Below are 17806 nucleotides of genomic sequence, written 5' to 3'. Positions count from 1 at the left end.
GTCATTATCACACCTCTGCTTTGAACTCTCGTTTAACAGCCTTCTTGAATTTTGGACACTGCAATTTTTGAGACAGTGCTTGATGAAGCTTTTAATCCCTGAAGTAAAACAGCCTTTCTGCTTCCATTTGACACTTCCCTGTATATGCAGCCAAGGACTGAGTTAGTCTTTAGGCTGTGTGATCTCTCTGAGAGTTAGTGATCAATTGATTATCCACCTTAAATGCCATGTCCCTGAGTCACTGTCTCCATGGGATCACCTACCATCACACATGCACAAGCTGTCTTGTAATTATGTAAGGTATTTATCCTTAAATGAATGACTGTAAATTAGGAATCTTGAAATACAAACCTGAAGTCAATTGTGAACTTGAAGACATTGCAATCTCCTGTTTGCATTTTCTCCAGTCCTCTGTCCACCTGAAACAGTTTTATGTTTCTGTGTTTCCTTTTTGACCATATCTAAAACATCAGTTGTATAGCAACTCCATGTAACTCCACCACGAGGTTTTTGGCACTGTTCCTGGATTCTGTCAAAAAAACGGTGTCTGATATGATGTCCAAAATTTGAGGCATGTTGAAAAATAGCTGGTTTGGTGATTCCCTATATATTGTTACATTCTGAGACCAGTTGGTTTCTAAATAATTTCATTTATGTTAATATCAATTCTGAGTAATCTTCAAAAAACAGATACAAACTTTCATTATAATATTTCTATAACAATATATTTATTTAGCTGAAACAAATCTTTATATCAAGTTATTTCTGAGAAAACTATGTAAAATAAGAATTAATTCCTTTGACTTTCATTTTACAACAAAGGTCTAATCCCTAAGACTTTCAAAGACTTCATTGAATTCAGAACAAGGATGTGAAAAGGCAATAGGATTTACATGCAACTACTACAAAATAAAAGTATGGGGTTTTCTGCATTGCGTGTTCTATTATAAAGTAGAGATACCAGTTTAGTAGTGAAAGCAATCCAGAAAAGCAGGTAGCTCCATGAGAGGCAAGAAGAAAATTCTGTTGTTTAGTGATCTCTCAAAAGTGCCAAGAATGAATTAAATTAATTGTACCTGTAGGTGTCATTCGTCATGTGGGAGATGCCTTGAAAGATCATTCTTCCAAATCCAGAGGACGAATATGTGCCATAGGGATTGCACCGTGGGGCATTGTAGAAAACAAGGAAGATCTGATAGGAAAAGATGTAAGTCTTTAAGGAAACTCCTGTGTAATTAGCAATGCCAGCTGTGTAACAAAATACACTGTTCATCTTTCTGGAGTATTAATATTTTCAGTGTTTCTAAAGCATGCCTAAGAGCTGAAATTGAACGAATTCTTGAAGAAAAGCTGTTGTTTAAATATGTTTGTCAGGTTGTCACATATGACCTCAATGTAAATATGGAGCTAGTGAGGTTTCCATTGCTTTCAATAGTAGAGACCTCTCTCTGGTGACAGAGTTTTAGGTCCTAACTTCAGTGTGGCATGCTGAGACTCGTATAAATCATTTAAGGGCCTTTATGTGTACAAGGCTGGCATTTATTGTAGATGGGTACTCTGCAGTGGTATATTAATTACTAGGAACTCCAAATGAGAATGTATTTTCTAATGCAGTAAGAGGATTATGTAACACAGTGTGTGATCAAGGAGAGTACATTAATGAGCTTAAGCGAACACATGCAGGGGAGTGCACAGATGTGACTGTCATCCTCCAAAGAAAACACTGCTGTGAAGAGTTCAAGTTCTGAATGTATAAGCAAGCTCAATTTCTAGTTCTCTATTTTTTGTTATAAAGGTCTGGTTGATTTGTTTCCTCATAAGGCATGTGCTTCTCTTGGGCGGTGTGTGGGATTTTCACATTTAGTTCTTAGTTCTAATCTAGGTGCATCTATCCTTTTGACACACAGGTAACACGGGTTTATCAAACAATGTCAAACCCTCTAAGCAAGCTCTCTGTGCTCAACAGTTCCCATACCCACTTCATTCTGGCAGACAATGGTACGCTAGGTAAATATGGAGCTGAAGTAAAGTTACGACGTCAGTTGGAAAAACACATTTCCCTTCAGAAAATTAACACACGTAAGTAGAGAGGGGCAAACTGTAAACATAACATCTTAAAGGAAGGGAGGGAAGAAGGGCTTGAAATAATTCAAGGTATTGAAATTAAATGCTTCTTCCAGCTCTTTCTAGCAGGAATTTGATCAGGACTGTGTGACTAAACTAGAACATATGCTGTCTGGTAAGTGGTAAAAGAGTCAACATCTAACAGCATGGAAAACCCAGAAAAGTAAGGATTGCATAAAGGGAGGAAGAAAAGTTGACAAATAATAGCGAGGAAAAGCTTCAAAGCAGTAAGAATTTAAGGAAAGGGAAATTTAAAGAATTTGTGCACTTCTAGCTAGAATTCATAAGCATCAGTAAATATACAGAATGGGGTGATTTTGTACAGTTCCTGTTTACAGGAATCCTCTGCGGCTCAGTGTTTTCTGATTCCAAATGTTCATACTAACATTTTATTTTCTCTTTTATATGAATTTGTTTAATTTGAAATATCACACTCAAAATTCTTTGATCTTCCAGATAAACTCAGCTGGGATTTTGATTTTTAATGAAGCCATTACCAAGATAATTTCATGTCAGTGCTTTCATATTTATAGTTTTGTGCAGTTTTGAAATTTCTGCCAGTTGTTACAGCGTCTCTAAAACAACTTTCTAGAATTCTTTTTGTCATTACTTAGAAAAAAGTTCTTTTAAAAGACATTTTTTCATTAACATTTTTGTAGAAAAAAATAATTTTTAAAAATATTAAATAAATAAAAAATTTTAGTAGCTGTGGTTTTCCAGCAACTTTAAAAAAACCAACCTAATGAAAAATGGTCCAAAAAAAGTTAATAGTCTTTGAATCCACATTCCAATTAAGAACTACTGGAGAATAGACATCAGTTCTACCAGCTGCCTTTCTGACTTCTTGCAGATGCTGTTGTAATCTGTGTAGGCCTGTATAAATAAGAAAAAACAGACGTTCAGAATGACAATTTCATTGAACTCTACAACAGTTTCTAATAGGGTTTGAGTGCTCTTATGGGTAGAGCAGAAAAATGAAGTAGAGTGCCAGGTAAAGCTGAAAGGTGCAGTTAAAGATCAACCACAGGGTGTCTAAACATTCTGGAAAGTCTCTAAGTGCTGCTTTTTGCCTACGGTAAGCTTAAGAAACTGAACTCTCCAAAATGATGCCCCTTGCCTTTGAGTGTGGAGACAGTGTCGTGCACTGTTGCCCCCACAGACATTAGAATAGCTAACATTTTGCTATGCTACTTTCATCTTTGTCTTCTGCAGAAGTGCTGGGAGAGCTGTACTATGCTTTTTTCATCCTTGTCTTCTGCAGAAATGCTGGGAGAGTTGTAACATTGTAAAAGGGAGCACTGGCTTGGAAGATAAGGAAGTCAGGGCACAGAGGCAAGATGTTCTGTATCATTTATTTTAATACCACTGGGGCTGGGGATATTGGTTCTGATTTAAGTAGTGTTTGGTGATGTTTGTCATGAGAAGGGCGAAGCTGGGAATACACATAGGAATTAAGAGTTCTGTGAAGGGCTGCAGTACACCTACTAGTAAAAACATACAGGGAGTTGTTTTGTTTCTTTTTAATCCCTTCAAGCACAGGCATCTCTTCTGGAAATCTCAGCAGGAATCACTAAGGATTTCATGGAAACACAGGCCGGCCCGTGCTCTGTGAGTCCTCCTTATCAGAGCTGGGGTATACTGGCAGGAGGATGTCAGGAAGCTTCTGCTGTTATTGTGCTTGGTGTTCCTGTTCTTCAGAGAGGAATGAAGGTTGAAAATATGAACTCTTTCACGTGTTCTCAGCTGTACAAAAAAGTGCATCTTCTTTATAAAGCGCTGGTCATTTTACAGATTAAGAACTGAATTCAAATGCTTATAATAGTGGGATTAGTCAGCCTTCAGGTAATGTTTTGTCCTTCATTTCCCCAAGTATCTTGTGACCAAGGCTACTGAGACCATGTGACCTGTGGGCTTCCCTTTGTCATCCTATGCCTGGAGATCACAGTGAGGCAGGGACAGCAAAGGGATGCTCAGCTGTCGTCTCTTCCATCGGCCAGCCATTTCAGCCTCATGATAAAGACTTTTATCTTAGGAGAAAGCATAGGTATATGTCACCTTACTGAAGAATTCCTAATTCTAACCAGTGAAGAGTTAAAAGCATCAAAGACACAGTAACTGGGAGCCATCCAAGTAACAGTGAAGCTAATGAAGTAATAGGAGAATCACGTTATCTGTTTTATCTGTATGTGGTGTCTGTCAAAAGAGATTACAAACAGTTCACCAACACTGAGTAAATTCACCAACACTGAGTGAATAAACAATCAGTATGGAGATGATGCAAAAGCAAGGGCACAGAGACATCTTACTCTTTTTCTTTTGGGGCTATGAAATGGCGTATGGACATTTTTCCTGGTGTTGGCCATCATTTTTCCTAACTGCTCTGGTTTGAAGTGATGCTGTAACACAGAAATCACATCCACTCATAATATCCCAACCTCTTAAACTAAGTTTCAATGACAATTCTTTTTTTGTTTCTGTTCTTTTGGTTTTTTGCAGGGCTGGGACAAGGTGTTCCTGTAGTTGGGCTCATAGTAGAAGGGGGTCCCAATGTGATCTCCATTGTCTTAGAGTGTCTACGAGAAGAACCCCCTCTCCCTGTGGTGATATGTGATGGTAGCGGACGAGCATCAGATATTCTGTCATTTGCACACAAGTATTCAGAAGAAGGAGGGTAAGATTTTATCTCCACCAAAGCTGTGTCTTGCTGGCGAGGGCAATGTAGGACTACATGTCTTGCTTTCATTAAAGCTTCATAAAAAATCACCTCAGGGACAAAATGCTACTAACAGAGGCATTCTGCTGTCAGTCAACTTTTGCTGCCCGTTTGGTCTTAGCACTGGTGTTAATGAGTAGAAATTGTTACCACTTGGAATGTATTTGATGGTCCATTGAAATAAGCTTGCTCTCAGTGCAGCACACTGTCATACAAGCTCCATCAGTTTACTGCACTATACTTGGTGCTGGGTTGGGCATGTTAGAAGGAAGCAACAAGTGGTTCCCAAGAATTACCCTTTTTCTCAGGCCAGAGCTGAGGTTAATTAGTGAATGTATTTGCAAAATTTGTACTGCCTGATTCTAGTGCATTGTGCGAATGAGCTTCATTCTCCAGGAGTGCCAGACTAGCTGAAAAAAATATTGGGTTTCCTTCCATTCTCTTGCTATTTTTTGCATCTGTGGTGGTTCTTCAGGGCAGTGCTGCCCGATATCATGAACAGAGTGGAGGATGTTGTGTGAAGCATTCTGCTCCACAGCTCTTCTATCCATTGCCCAAATGAATCTGTAAAAGTCACTCCTAATCCAAAGTTCTTTGGAATCTATTATTTTTATGGTTGGTTGTCTGCCCCTTTGGTTGATAAAAACTATGGTTAGTTTAAAGAAGATACAAAGCCTATACTAGCAGCATATAAAGCTCATCTGCTCTGCAGAGTGAGAGATCTGTCCTGACAAATACTCCAAGTGGAAGCAGAGTATTGCATTTTTAATTTAAAATACTGCTTCTCCCAGTCAAGTAACGTACATTCCCCATTGTCATTAATATCAGGATTTCATCTTTAGTAGCCAGATTCAGGCAGAAACCTAGCATATTGTCTTGATTCGGGTGTGGCACACCTGTCTTGAACTGAAGAAATATCCTGCTTCCTTGACTGAAGTTCGAGTTTAGCTTGGATTAAATATTAAGCAGACAACTAGTATTGTCAAGCAATGCAGATGTTATTTGGTGAATTGGGAGAGCGGCTCTAATGCTGGATTTTTTTTATGTTTACACACAGTACATATTTAATCCTACCAACAGTAGTTATGATTCAGCAACTTTCTTTTCTTTTCCATTGATCAACCCTCCTTAGCTTAGATCAAACTTCCTTTTTTTTTTTCTTTCTCATTCATTCTTCCTATCGGCTCATAGGTAATTGAAAGAGCTTATCAGGATCGGTCTGTCTGAGATCTGCTCACTGCATGACTTTCTCTCCCAGTGCATATGATGTAGTGTCCAATTTTCCTCTCCAATAATTATGATGAGATGAATGAGTTCATCTGGTAAGGCAGGCCTGTAATGAGAATTTTTTGTCAACCCTGCTGTCTAGAAGAATCTTTTTCTCACAATTCACTTTGAATTGTACTGCACTTCACAGTCTCTGCTGTCTCACTGCTTTGAATGCCTGCTGGTAACGTTTGCCATCATCTGAAAATACATGTGTTTTATTAGGAAATGGATGAAGACTGAAGGGCTCTGTTTCAGATTGCTTTGAGAGATCAAACATTTCTGACCTTTCTAGAATGTTTTTGATCTAATTTCTTCAATCATCTTTTGGTTTGTTTGTTTCTTAGTTGGGTATTATGAAGTTTCAGATATGCTAGCAATTTAAATCCTCTGTTTAAGAGGATAACCAAGGTGACATACCAGTAGTATGAAATATTTTGGGGTGTTTAGCTATATGCCTTGCAACATTTAGAGGCACAGGTAGGAGTCCTCTAAAGGTGTACTGCTGAAATCCTGAAGACTGAACTTCTTAACAAAAGTATATCTATAATATATAACAGGAGTAAGAGCTATCTGCATTATATTCCAGGGTGAAAGGATAGTTCAAGTTGCCTGCCAGTTTTTAAATCAATGCTGAAGTACTGAGATGCATAAGAGCCAGTCTGGGTATGAATTTCCTGATTAACTGTTAACTCTTCATGAGCTCCTTGCCTGTACTGAATGCAAAGATGCTGTGTGTTTTCATTTATTTTCAAAATGAAGTCATTGCACTGGTGGATGAAAAATTGTTTCTCAAACAGCAGGCCTTTTGAATATATATTAATTTTGGCAATATCTTCTTTTATGTCTCATTTTTCATTTAGGATAATAAGCGAATCCCTTAGAGACCAGCTTCTAGTTACCATCCAGAAAACCTTTAACTACAATAGGAATCAAGCTCATCAGCTGTTCATCATTCTCATGGAGTGCATGAAAAAAAAAGAACTTGTAAGTGTCCTGAAAGTAGTTCACAAAGATAATTTCTGTGACCAAACTTTATAGAGTACTTTCAAGTGCTATTCTCCCAGGGTTACAGTTTAACCTTTTTTTTTTTTCCCCCCATATAGCTCCATAATGTACACAATCATTCATTCATAAGCATAGGCCAAGAAAGGGATTTTGTCTTTTGGAAAGCCTCTAAAACCAATTTCAGATTCTTCTCCTGTGTAAGTTGATAGGCATCTTTTTTGACGGACTTCCGCAATACAGACTAAGACACTGATATAAATGCACTAAAACTAGGATCAACTGCAGAAAGTAGAGGAAAGATAATTGAAAAAAGTGTTCCTAGGAGCAATAAGCATTCAGAGTGCATCAGTACAGTTTTGGTCTTCTGATATAGTTACTTTTTAACAGCTTTTCATTCCAGTAAAATGGGCTCTTCAGGTCTTTCAAAAGCAATTGAAATAGTAAGTGTCCTTGAAGATCCCAGCCTTGCTTGATCCTGGCTTGTTGCAGGCCTGTTCTATGTACTGTACCACTCAGTCAGGTTCCTGCCCATCTGCCATATCTTAGCTGCAGAAAAAAAGTGTGCTCAGGAAAAGAAAATCTTTAACATTCACATCTGTCATCTGTGAACAGTGTCTTGAAATTGTGTTCACTGTGCCTGTGCCTTTGCAGGCAAAATGAACCTTTGAGTGTTTTCCTTTGACTAATTGTCTTAGTGAATTTTTGTAAATATGACCTCTCCCTGAGTCCTGATATAATTCCATTTCATTCTTTCATACAAATCCTAAGCAGCTGTTTTAATAGCAGATGAACAGTCTGATGGATTTTTGTGTTTTTTTTTAATTACAGCTGGAACTAGTATGGCTGATTTTTTTATCTTTTTTGGTAAAGTTGCGTATTTCTATTAGATAGAAAGAAGAGACAACTACCACAGCCTTCTCCTCAGGTTGTCTGTAGGGAATCAGATAACCAAACTGCTATTGAATTTAAGTGTAAAATGTGGGGCAGTTTCATTCTTCAGGATGCCTAATTGTATCACTAAGGAAGTGACACCTATAACAGGAGCAGCTGTAAAGAAACTATTTGAATGGCAGATGAAACTTTTCTCATGAGGCTGAGAAAAGAGGGAATTTTTTTCTAGGTTCCTAGAAAAATGGTGTTTCATGCTCCCTTAAAACTAAGTGTGTTTTCCTTCCACAGAGCCCACACTTTCTGTCTTTGGTCAATTTGGGGACGAACTCTAAACTTTGGTCTTCCTAAGTTTAATACTGTCTTCAACAGATGATGTGAAACTTTTTTCTTAAAATTTAAAATAAACAAACTGAATGTAGCATTTCTTACAGTACTTACTCTTTTGAGTAGGGAATTTTCTTTTGATTTCTAGAAATAATTGTTTAGTTGTTCAATGAGAAATAATAAATCCTGCTCTGGTACCCAGAGAAGTATGATGGAAGGGGGAAAGAAAAGTCTTTTCCCTGGAGTATTTGATTGTTACTTGCCATGGCAATACTGCATGTAGTAGCTGCTAGTGTTTGCATTTCTAGTCTCAGATTTGTAGCAAAGAAAATTAATACAATGTGATTTTTAGTTATCTAAGCCTAAATCCTGATGTATTTACTTCAGAATCAGTGCAGTGATTTAGTTTGAGCATGGGGTCAGGTGTATTGTTGTGAGGAAGGGGAGCAGCCCCTGTATGTTACTTGTGTAAGTGCTATTGATTCTTAAGTAGTAGCTTTTGTGCAAGTGAGATCTGCATCAAATTGTCTAAAATTTGACCTGATTTATGCACAGAGAACATGAATAGTCCCACCATTTTTTGCTAGAGCTGTCACTACCATGCACAGGCATGCTTCTGCTTCCATCTTTTCTGTTGTGTGGTTTCATACTCATTTGGTATTATTAGTGAGTGAAGGACTAATGCAAGAAGATACCACTTGATCCCCACTTAGAGTAGTAGGATACAGAGCTCAACTCAGCACAATGGTACTAATCATAATGGAAAGAAACTTCCTCAAATCTGTACATCAAGCTTTGTGCTAGTCCTCCTTTTATACAAGCTGCTCCCAATGATCAAAGTACCGATTAAGGCATTACATTTTACATTACTTTTGAGCAATTAAAGTAAACACTGGAAATGAAGAGATCACTTTTATCAGATTAGAATTATCCCTGATGTTCCAGTGAAGGAACAAAGAGGACCACAAAAAACCTCCAGAAATCCAGTTCATCATTTCCACTGAATGAACTCCGATTCTCTGAGATGTCCTGTTCTACTTTTCAACACTCTTTAAGTCTCACATCAGTAGAAAGGTGGCTAGCAAAGAATTTGGAACATAAAAGAAGTTTATGTTATGAAGAAGTTTAATGATGTTTGCTATTTTTTCTTTCTCTTGCTTTGGAGAGATGGACACTAAAATTGGTTAACTAAATACTTAAATACCAACAAGTAGTTTCCCGCCTCCCATATAGTATTGTAGAATTCTCTTCTCCTAATAGTGTTTCCATTCTTCCTCCATTCTTTCCAATGCTTTTCTTTCCAAGGTTCATTACATTTGATGCTGAATTCCCTTTAGTGTGGGAGGGATTTCTGCAAAAAGAGAAGGTCCATTTTAGTTTTATCTCTGTTCTTGATTTTTGATCAGATTTTGATACTACTTAGTTCTTGGGTTCATAAAAGCCATATTATGCAATTTTGCATGATTTTTAGCAACATATATTTAAATACCTTTGCCAGAACTAAATTCTGTAAGGATTAATCCAGCTGCAAATGCCACTTGGAACAGAGTATGACAAACGGTGTATTTTCTAGTAATTGTGCTCTGTACTGCAATCAAATAGATATCCATCCATGCTTTTTTCTTACGCATTCAGAAGTATTACTAGCATGCACAGTTGATTATGTAAAATCTTACTTAAAGGCTCCAAATGTGAAGTCTTTACATTTGTCTGGGTAATATAAATGTACTGCTGATATATTTACATTTGTACGATGCCAACATTAGTTCCATACATATGCCTTCATCAGAAATCATGTCGGTAATAAGCATGACTGTGATAAGCTGACTGTAAGAGAGTCAGCCTTCCTAGAGAAGTTGATTGAGAAAAGAGAGCCCACACCTGCCTTAGTCAACTACTTTGAATTTAAAATGCACATCAGAGCAGGCCTGATTTACTCAGCAAAGTTCAGACACTGACTGTGCAGCCTAAGCAGGCTTATGGTTTGCATTTGTTGATAATTTTGTGTTTTGTTGATAATTTTGTCTGCTTTTGTGTTAATTAATACTTTTTTCCTTTAGTTCTTCTCTCTTCTGATGTCATGTATCTTTGCGTTCATGCAAAGTCTATTCTGTTGAGAAAATTGCTATTCCCAGTACTTAATGCTAGCAGCTGCTGTGAAGAGTTACTTTCCGAAAATGAAGAATTTGTTATTTTTTGTATGCATTCAATATTAACTTAATTAACATAGAATATTAGTTTATTCTGCCTTTGAATTATTAATCTTTTCATATGTAGTTAGTTCAATGGCTAGGCTTTATACAAATTACTATTTTTAAAATCAGTGAATTGTAATGGACTCAACAAAGCAAATGTGACTAGAAATAATTGCTTTTCTTTATTAGTTGATGCTGCTTTTTTGATTGTCAATATTTAGCATATCCTGCAACTAAAAAACATTTGAGTATTATTGTCAATAAAATTAATGCTATGATAGTTATCTCAGGTAACTAGCATTTCCATTTCCTAGCTGGCATTTTTATTACTACTGGAAAGTAATTGAACTGTCAGAAAACAAATCAGTTTGGCATGGCAGGTTTTTTACCACTTTTCAAAATTCATGGGTTTGTTGAAGAATTTTATCAAGTTGGGATATTTTAGGATAACTTTATTGAAAGAATTTAATTAAATGCTTTTGTGAGAATTAGATTTCAAAGAAAAATTTAGTGGAACTGTACTTTTTGAAAAATCTCAAGTCTTAGAAAATAAGAAAGCTTTACCATTCTGCTCTTTTTTGTATCTACACGTTTAGTCTGTCATGTGTTGTAATTTTGTGTGTTTGGATTTTTGCTATCCTTTAGATTACTGTGTTCCGCATGGGGTCTGAAGGGCAACAGGACATTGAGATGTCTATCTTAACTGCTCTCCTCAAAGGTGGGTTTTGCAAGCAATTAGGAAGGATGCACAAATTGATCCCAAGAAGATGGTCCTATACACTGTCTGAAGTTCACTCTTGATGTTTTAGTCTTTGATTTATTTGCTTGGATTCTAACAAGTAACCTGAACATGCTTGGCTTAAGGTTCAGATTAGCTTGAAGCATAAAATTTAGACGGAAAGTTTTGTGTGGCTTTCCTTACCTGAAAGCCTGGGATGGGAATGCTGCAACAACTATGCTACTGATATTTCAACACATTTTATTGCAGTTCTAGCATATATTAATAAAGTTAGAAAAAAAGGTGGGAAGATTAAAAGACTATCTGGATTTTTCCAGATCTCAGACTGTGGTCTTTAAGCTTTAGTGTAAAATTTAAGATCAGTTCCATATTCGGAGTTTGTCATGTTTGCTGAAACAACTGTTTTCTGTCTGCAGGTATATAGTAGTTGATACGGGCTCAGTAAGGGATCACTGGAGTCCCCAAAGCTAAGAAATAAAGAGAGGAGTTACTATACTCATATCTACAGCATCAGACAAAGGAGCTGAGAGGAGGAGTCTTTTAGAACTGTTAAATGTCTATCTTTAGTGTCAGAATATAAAGTCAATGTGGGAGCTTTAAGGAAAAAAGGGAGAGAATCTGGTTAATCCTTTTGAATTAGGATTATGGCGTTAAATGGGAAATGCTATAAATTGATTTGACGAATCCACTGCTTTGTGGTAGAATTATTCTAATGGTAGTATGATATGGAGTCAGGCTTGCTGTTTTCTAGTTCTTGGAGAAGTGAATTACAGAAGGTTGTCCAATCTTGTTTCATCATGCGTGAAATACTAAACATCTGTGTGTTTCTCGGTAGGTACCAATGCATCTGCTCCAGACCAGCTCAGCTTGGCTTTGGCCTGGAATCGTGTAGACATTGCACGCAGCCAAATCTTTGTCTTTGGACACCACTGGCCAGTAAGACAAAGTTTTTCTAGTCATATTGTTTGTTAACAATTTAAAGTAAGTGGTGGAATATTCACAGCTTGGATTTTGTTGGCAGGAGAAACAGTATTGAATTCTGTTTTATGCTGATCTGATGTAGGATATCTCATTAATTAAGAATGACCTATTTGTTTTGAAATTTCCTTATACTGCCATTTGCAAATATTTAGTGATAATTTAATCTTTGTGAAAGAAAGAAAAGCAATTTCACAACAAGGAGAAAAATAACCATATTTAAGATTCATTGTGGGATTTGAAAGAAAAAAAAAAAAAAAGCATTTACTGGAAAGAGTCTGTGGCCTTACGTACAGCTGGACAATAGCAGTCCTGGTCACCCCCAGTGAATTTGTGTGATGCACTAGCGTTGCCTAGACTTCTGACTTTTTGACATGGGCTAGCAGTTGGCAAAGTCCCCAGCTACCTGTGGCAAGAAAATTCCAGAAGTGCTTAGAAGGAATTGTGTTGCTCACTTCATTAATACCTGTGAAAATCTCTGTTTGGATTAATGGAGCAAAATCCTGATGACAAGAAGAAACCACTGCAGAAAACAGGCCTCTGGCAGCCAGAGCTGTGCCAAATGAACTTGGAAGCAGATCTTAAGTAAAGCTGTAGGTCCTGAAGTTGCATTTTCTTTCTCAAATTATTGGAGTTTCATGCTGCACTAGTTGAAGTCAGTGGTTAAACACTGCAGTGCCTTTGTTCATCTGTGTAACCAAAATCCTCTATTTAAGCCACTTTCATGTCTCACTGTATTGATGCTTTTCGCATGAACCATCTGGTGTTGAACTACTATAGTGTCATGAGGAGACCAGCCTAAAAGAGGCAGTAAGAATGAAGTGCAAGAATTACTATTTTTTAAAAAATTAGTTGTAATTCCTGAAACTATGCAATAAAATGACACTCAAAGGAACACTATTCATGTGCATACTATCCATAATGGTGAGATTTATTTAATTTGGAAGCCCGTATAATTAAATTTAAATAAATGTTGCTGCATGTGCTGTTTTATTCCTTCACTTACGGTAATGTGATGTTTCCAATATTCAAGGTTCATTAAAATGCTGATACAGAGAGGATTTAATCATCCTAAAGATGATGAAATATTATTACTATAAAACATTTATTTGAAGGGAATGTTCCAATCTCCATATTATTGTGGTTAGATTTAGAGATACCACCTAGCAACTGAAGCCGGTTACTGCTTTGGCCTATTTCATACTCATACTCTGCAACAATTTGTGGAAACAGTATCAGCCAATTGCGATTCACTGTCATTTCAAATTCATAAAGATTGCTTTCAGGCTAGCCTGTGCTGCAAGTTGGCAGCTGCAGTTTTGTCCAGGCTTACAAATGGATTCATGGTAGCTAGGCAGAGAAGATTTTTTTTTTTTTTTAAGACAAACAAAACCAGAGAAAACAAGCCTTGTTAAAGGCTTGGTTCTGTACTTCTTTGTGCAGAGCATGGATAGTTGCAATCCACTTTACATGTTTGTGGAGGTTGTATAACCTAAGCATTAACTGGAGCAAGTTAAGCTTCCAAATCACAGACAAGTAGTGTCAAGTTATTTGCATGTGTGCCTGCCTGTATTGGGTAGTAGATAGGTTGGAAAGGGGAAGGACGTTACAAAGAGTAAATGGGTCTAAAGAGGTATAAACAGAAGTATTGTCTGCAGAATGTAAACGAACCAGTTAGTGGGTCTCTTTCCTCTCCTTTCTGCCTCCACAGTATGGATGCTATTTGGCATCATGCAACATTCTTGTTAAGCTCTTTCTGTACAGCTCCTTATCCTGCTTGTTGCTATTTATTTTGACAACTATTGCTTTCACTGAGAGCAAAGAAACTGAAGTGTCACAAAATTGAATAGTGTCTCTTTCCAGTCCTCTCGCACTGATTTTATTTTGCAAGAGAAATCCTCCACATTCTACCTACTTCACTACTTTGACTTTCAGTGTTATTGACTATATTGGACCGAACAGCTTTAAAAAAAGTGTAAAGCTGTGGCTATGCAAGAAAGTCCTTATACTTAAGGAAATTATCATTTTTAGTTGACTGCATGTGAGAAATGGTGACTGGGGAACGAGTTCAACAGGAGTGTATTCAATGAAATAATCACTGTATGATCAATTAGATTTCTAATACTTCTAATGCAATATTAAATACAGCCTTTAGCAAGCCTTACAGCTCCTGATGGTACAGCTCCTGAGAAGGAAAAGAAATCTCCAGCAGCTCAGACTAAAGCAGCCAGAGGGAAAGGAAAAGGGAAGAAAAAGGGAGGAAAAGGAAAAGAAGAGCCAGAAGAAGAAACAGATCCAAGAAAGCTTGAACTCCTGAACTGGGTGAGATGAAAGTATTTGTATTAAAACTGTTGAAGAATTTTTTTTTTTTTCATCTTGGGGCCAAAGAGAGTGGGAAAATACACATTTTCATTCTATAGAATGCTCATTTGCACATTCTCACAAGATCAGCAGTAGACTCTGCAGGGTTGCTGTTCAATCTTTGAGCTAGGAATCCCTCTCTCATCCCATGTGCACCACATGCAGCCATACCACAACAGTACAAGTCAGTGCTTATCTGCTTCACATTCTTCCTTGCACTTGTCAGAAGTAAATAAGAACACCAGTGGACATCTTCATCCTTCCTTGTACATGTTATTTATCCAGCAAAGGCAGTTTAAACATCTCCATTTTTAAGTGCTTCATTTTCCAGTTGCAATAGGTTAGATTGTCCTGTTGTCTGGATTAAAGTTCATGTGTCAAGGAGATTGCTGCTCAAGGGATTTTCCCCTTTCCTACTGGGTTCTAACCCCTTAGACCATATTAAGAGAAGACCCATTAGGCTTCCTGACCAACATTTTCCAAAGGCAAAGCTAAGTTGCTGAAGGAAGAGGAAGTGCTTCATCCCAAATGATTTGAGTCTTTTGGCATTACATGCTGTCTTTTCTCTGTGAGGCAGCAGTTTGAGCAAATGATACATATGCGAGTTTTCATGTGTCATGGTTTAACCCCAGCCAGCAACTAAGCACCACACAGCCACTCGCTCACTTCCCCCCCATCCAGTGGGATCAGGGAGAGGATCAGGGAAAAAAAGTAGAACTCATGCAGTGAGATAAGAACAGTTTAACAGGACAGAAAGAAAGAAAATAATAATAATGATGATGATGATAATAATAGTACAATAATAATAATAATAAAAGAATTGGAATATACAAAACAAGTGATCCACAATGCAATTGCTCACCACTCGCTGAGCAATGCCCTGTTAGTTCCTGAGCAGCGATCCACCCCCTGCCAGCCAACTCCCCCCAGTTTATATACTAGACATGACATCACACAGTATGGAATATCCCTTTGGCCAGTTTGGGTCTGCTCTCCTGGCTGTGTCCCCTCCCAAATTCTTGCTGGCTGGGCATGAGAAGCTGAAAAATCCTTGATTTAGTATAAACACTACTTAGCAACAACTGAAAACATCAGTATGTTATCAACATTACTCTCATACTAAATCCAAAACATATCACTATACCAGCTACTAGGAAGAAAATTAACTCTATCCCAGCCAAAACCAGGACATCAGGGTAAAGTATGTCAACTTCTTCTTAAATGTATACAGTGCATTTTTCTTAAATTTTAACTTGTTCCTATCAATCATGTTGAAAAAGTAAATCTTTTTTCACATAATGTGTCGAGCATGGTATGCCTGGTTTAGTTAAAAATACTAAACAAAATGATTGAAAGCTACAGTTGTATTGCTAAAGGTTTCTTTCACTGCTCTCCTCTTGCCCAAGACCACATCAGAAAACTCTACCATCTGTATTGATTTGCACATGGGTAAAATGTCATTAATTTTCTAAATTCCTTTTCAATGACAGATTAATCAACATATTTGGGAACTTGGGAATATCCAAAGTAATGAAAATGTTTATGGTTGTTGGTCAACCAACTCTTCTGTGCTCATGTAGTCTCACATTCTCCATTCTGCAATTCAGGTGAATTCCCTGGAGCAGGCTATGCTGGATGCACTGGTTCTGGATCGAGTGGACTTTGTGAAACTGCTTATTGAGAATGGAGTGAACATGCAGCACTTCCTCACTATTCCTCGACTAGAAGAACTTTATAATACCGTGAGTGAGGAGAAATAATAAAACGCCCCGTGCTATCTTTGCTACTGTATTTGACAGGGGTGTCCTTTTCTCTTCTCCTTCTGAGATACGCTTGTTTTTCCAAAAAGCTCTGAGCCCTGACAATACACAGATGTTGGACAGCAGTAAAGGAAGCCATTGCTACTACATATAGTGTCCTATTTTTTCCCTACATTCCTAATTATTAAGCCTACAGCAGCTTTCAGAAGCTATTGCAGTTTGTTATGTAAATATAGTGATGTATTTAAAATGCACGTTCAGAACACTTAAAGAACTAATGTAGATAGTAAAAATTTAATATCAGCCAGTAGTGGTCATTTACTTTTAATCTCAATTACTTTTCATGTATGTATACTTTAGTATTATTGAAATAAACCTGTAAATTTGGCAAAGTACTTACACAGCAACTTTTATTTTTAGCACATTGCAGAAGTTAGTATCATTTTTCCTTGTGGCCCAGCAAAGCAAAATCTTTTTCCCAAAACTTCAGAACATCATGCTTTTTTATTCAAATTCTCCCCAACCCCACCCACAGCAAAATAATCAGGAACATAGCTATTTCTAGACTGTTTTTCTTCCCATCATTTAAATGGCAGGTGTAGTCTAGGGCAGCATTCATACAACATTATAACTTCAGTCTAGTCCTCCAGTCCCTTTATAGCTCCTGCAGCAAGTACAAGTTCAGACAATACCACAAACTGCTGTGACTTGAATCCCCACATAAAGGATTATAAGAAAGGGATTACACAGCTCTTGATAAAAATGTGTTTGCCATTGTAGCGCAGTTCCTTCTTTTCGCCCCTGCAGAGTGTGATGGCACATGGTTGCCTAAAGTTCTGCTTACCGTGCTAGATCATTAATTACATTTGTGTTTGCAAAAGATCTGAAGAATTGAAGCTCTAATGGACCGTGAATGATTTTTGTTTCAGAGATTGGGTCCACCAAATACGCTGCATTTGCTAGTCAGAGATGTGAAAAAGGTAAGCTTAACTAACAGCAGCATTACATTTGCATTATGTGAGTCAACAGTAAAAGCAAGCATAGCATGGAGGAAAGCAGACATTTGAAATCAGATGGTAGCTTTTAAGAAAAGGAAAGTTAAATTACTCCTTGTGACAAACAGTGATGTCAGTCTGAATTGGGTAAGGCTATGCTGCACTGCTAGTAATTTAAAGACTAAGGAGAGGAAAATTAAGCTCCTAGTAGTGTAATATATCATTTGAGATTTAGGTTGATAACTGTTTCTTCTTTACAAGCAGCTTCCAATGCAGTGTTACAAAGGAGGAGTGGAAGGAAAGGCCTGCTAAATTAACTGGAAGCCCCACTCACAAGCACAGAATTTGTTCCCTTTTGTTTGTTCCCTTGTGTGTTTTTGAGTTGCTTTTCTCTCATGAGTCCTACTTTTACCTGGGAGAAAATCTATTCTGTTTCTCAGTGCTACAAGTCC

At 37.4% G+C, this 17806-nt stretch overlaps 1 protein-coding gene and 1 long non-coding RNA gene across 2 annotated transcripts in view; one reads left to right on the top strand and one right to left on the bottom strand.

The window, feature by feature from the left end:
- TRPM1 (transient receptor potential cation channel subfamily M member 1) overlaps positions 1-17806 on the top strand; it is a 108407-nt gene that overhangs the window by 62765 nt on the left and 27836 nt on the right. The window contains exons 6-14 of the mRNA XM_075045443.1: positions 1083-1207; positions 1908-2079; positions 4621-4795; positions 6967-7090; positions 11167-11239; positions 12096-12196; positions 14387-14560; positions 16207-16341; positions 17289-17339. Coding sequence (XP_074901544.1) covers positions 1083-1207; positions 1908-2079; positions 4621-4795; positions 6967-7090; positions 11167-11239; positions 12096-12196; positions 14387-14560; positions 16207-16341; positions 17289-17339 — 1130 coding nt within the window. The remainder of the gene's footprint in view (positions 1-1082; positions 1208-1907; positions 2080-4620; positions 4796-6966; positions 7091-11166; positions 11240-12095; positions 12197-14386; positions 14561-16206; positions 16342-17288; positions 17340-17806) is intronic.
- On the bottom strand, positions 377-3000 carry LOC142039148 (uncharacterized). Its single transcript, XR_012652825.1, has 3 exons — positions 2864-3000; positions 1077-1192; positions 377-529 (listed from the first exon to the last, which is right to left on the bottom strand). It is a non-coding gene; the product is annotated as an uncharacterized LOC142039148 (long non-coding RNA).

The sequence above is a fragment of the Buteo buteo genome, chromosome 13 (assembly GCF_964188355.1).
Source record: "Buteo buteo chromosome 13, bButBut1.hap1.1, whole genome shotgun sequence".
NCBI lineage: Eukaryota > Metazoa > Chordata > Aves > Accipitriformes > Accipitridae > Buteo > Buteo buteo.
Note: the sequence above shows the minus strand (reverse complement) of the source record. Positions and strands in the feature narration are given on the sequence as shown.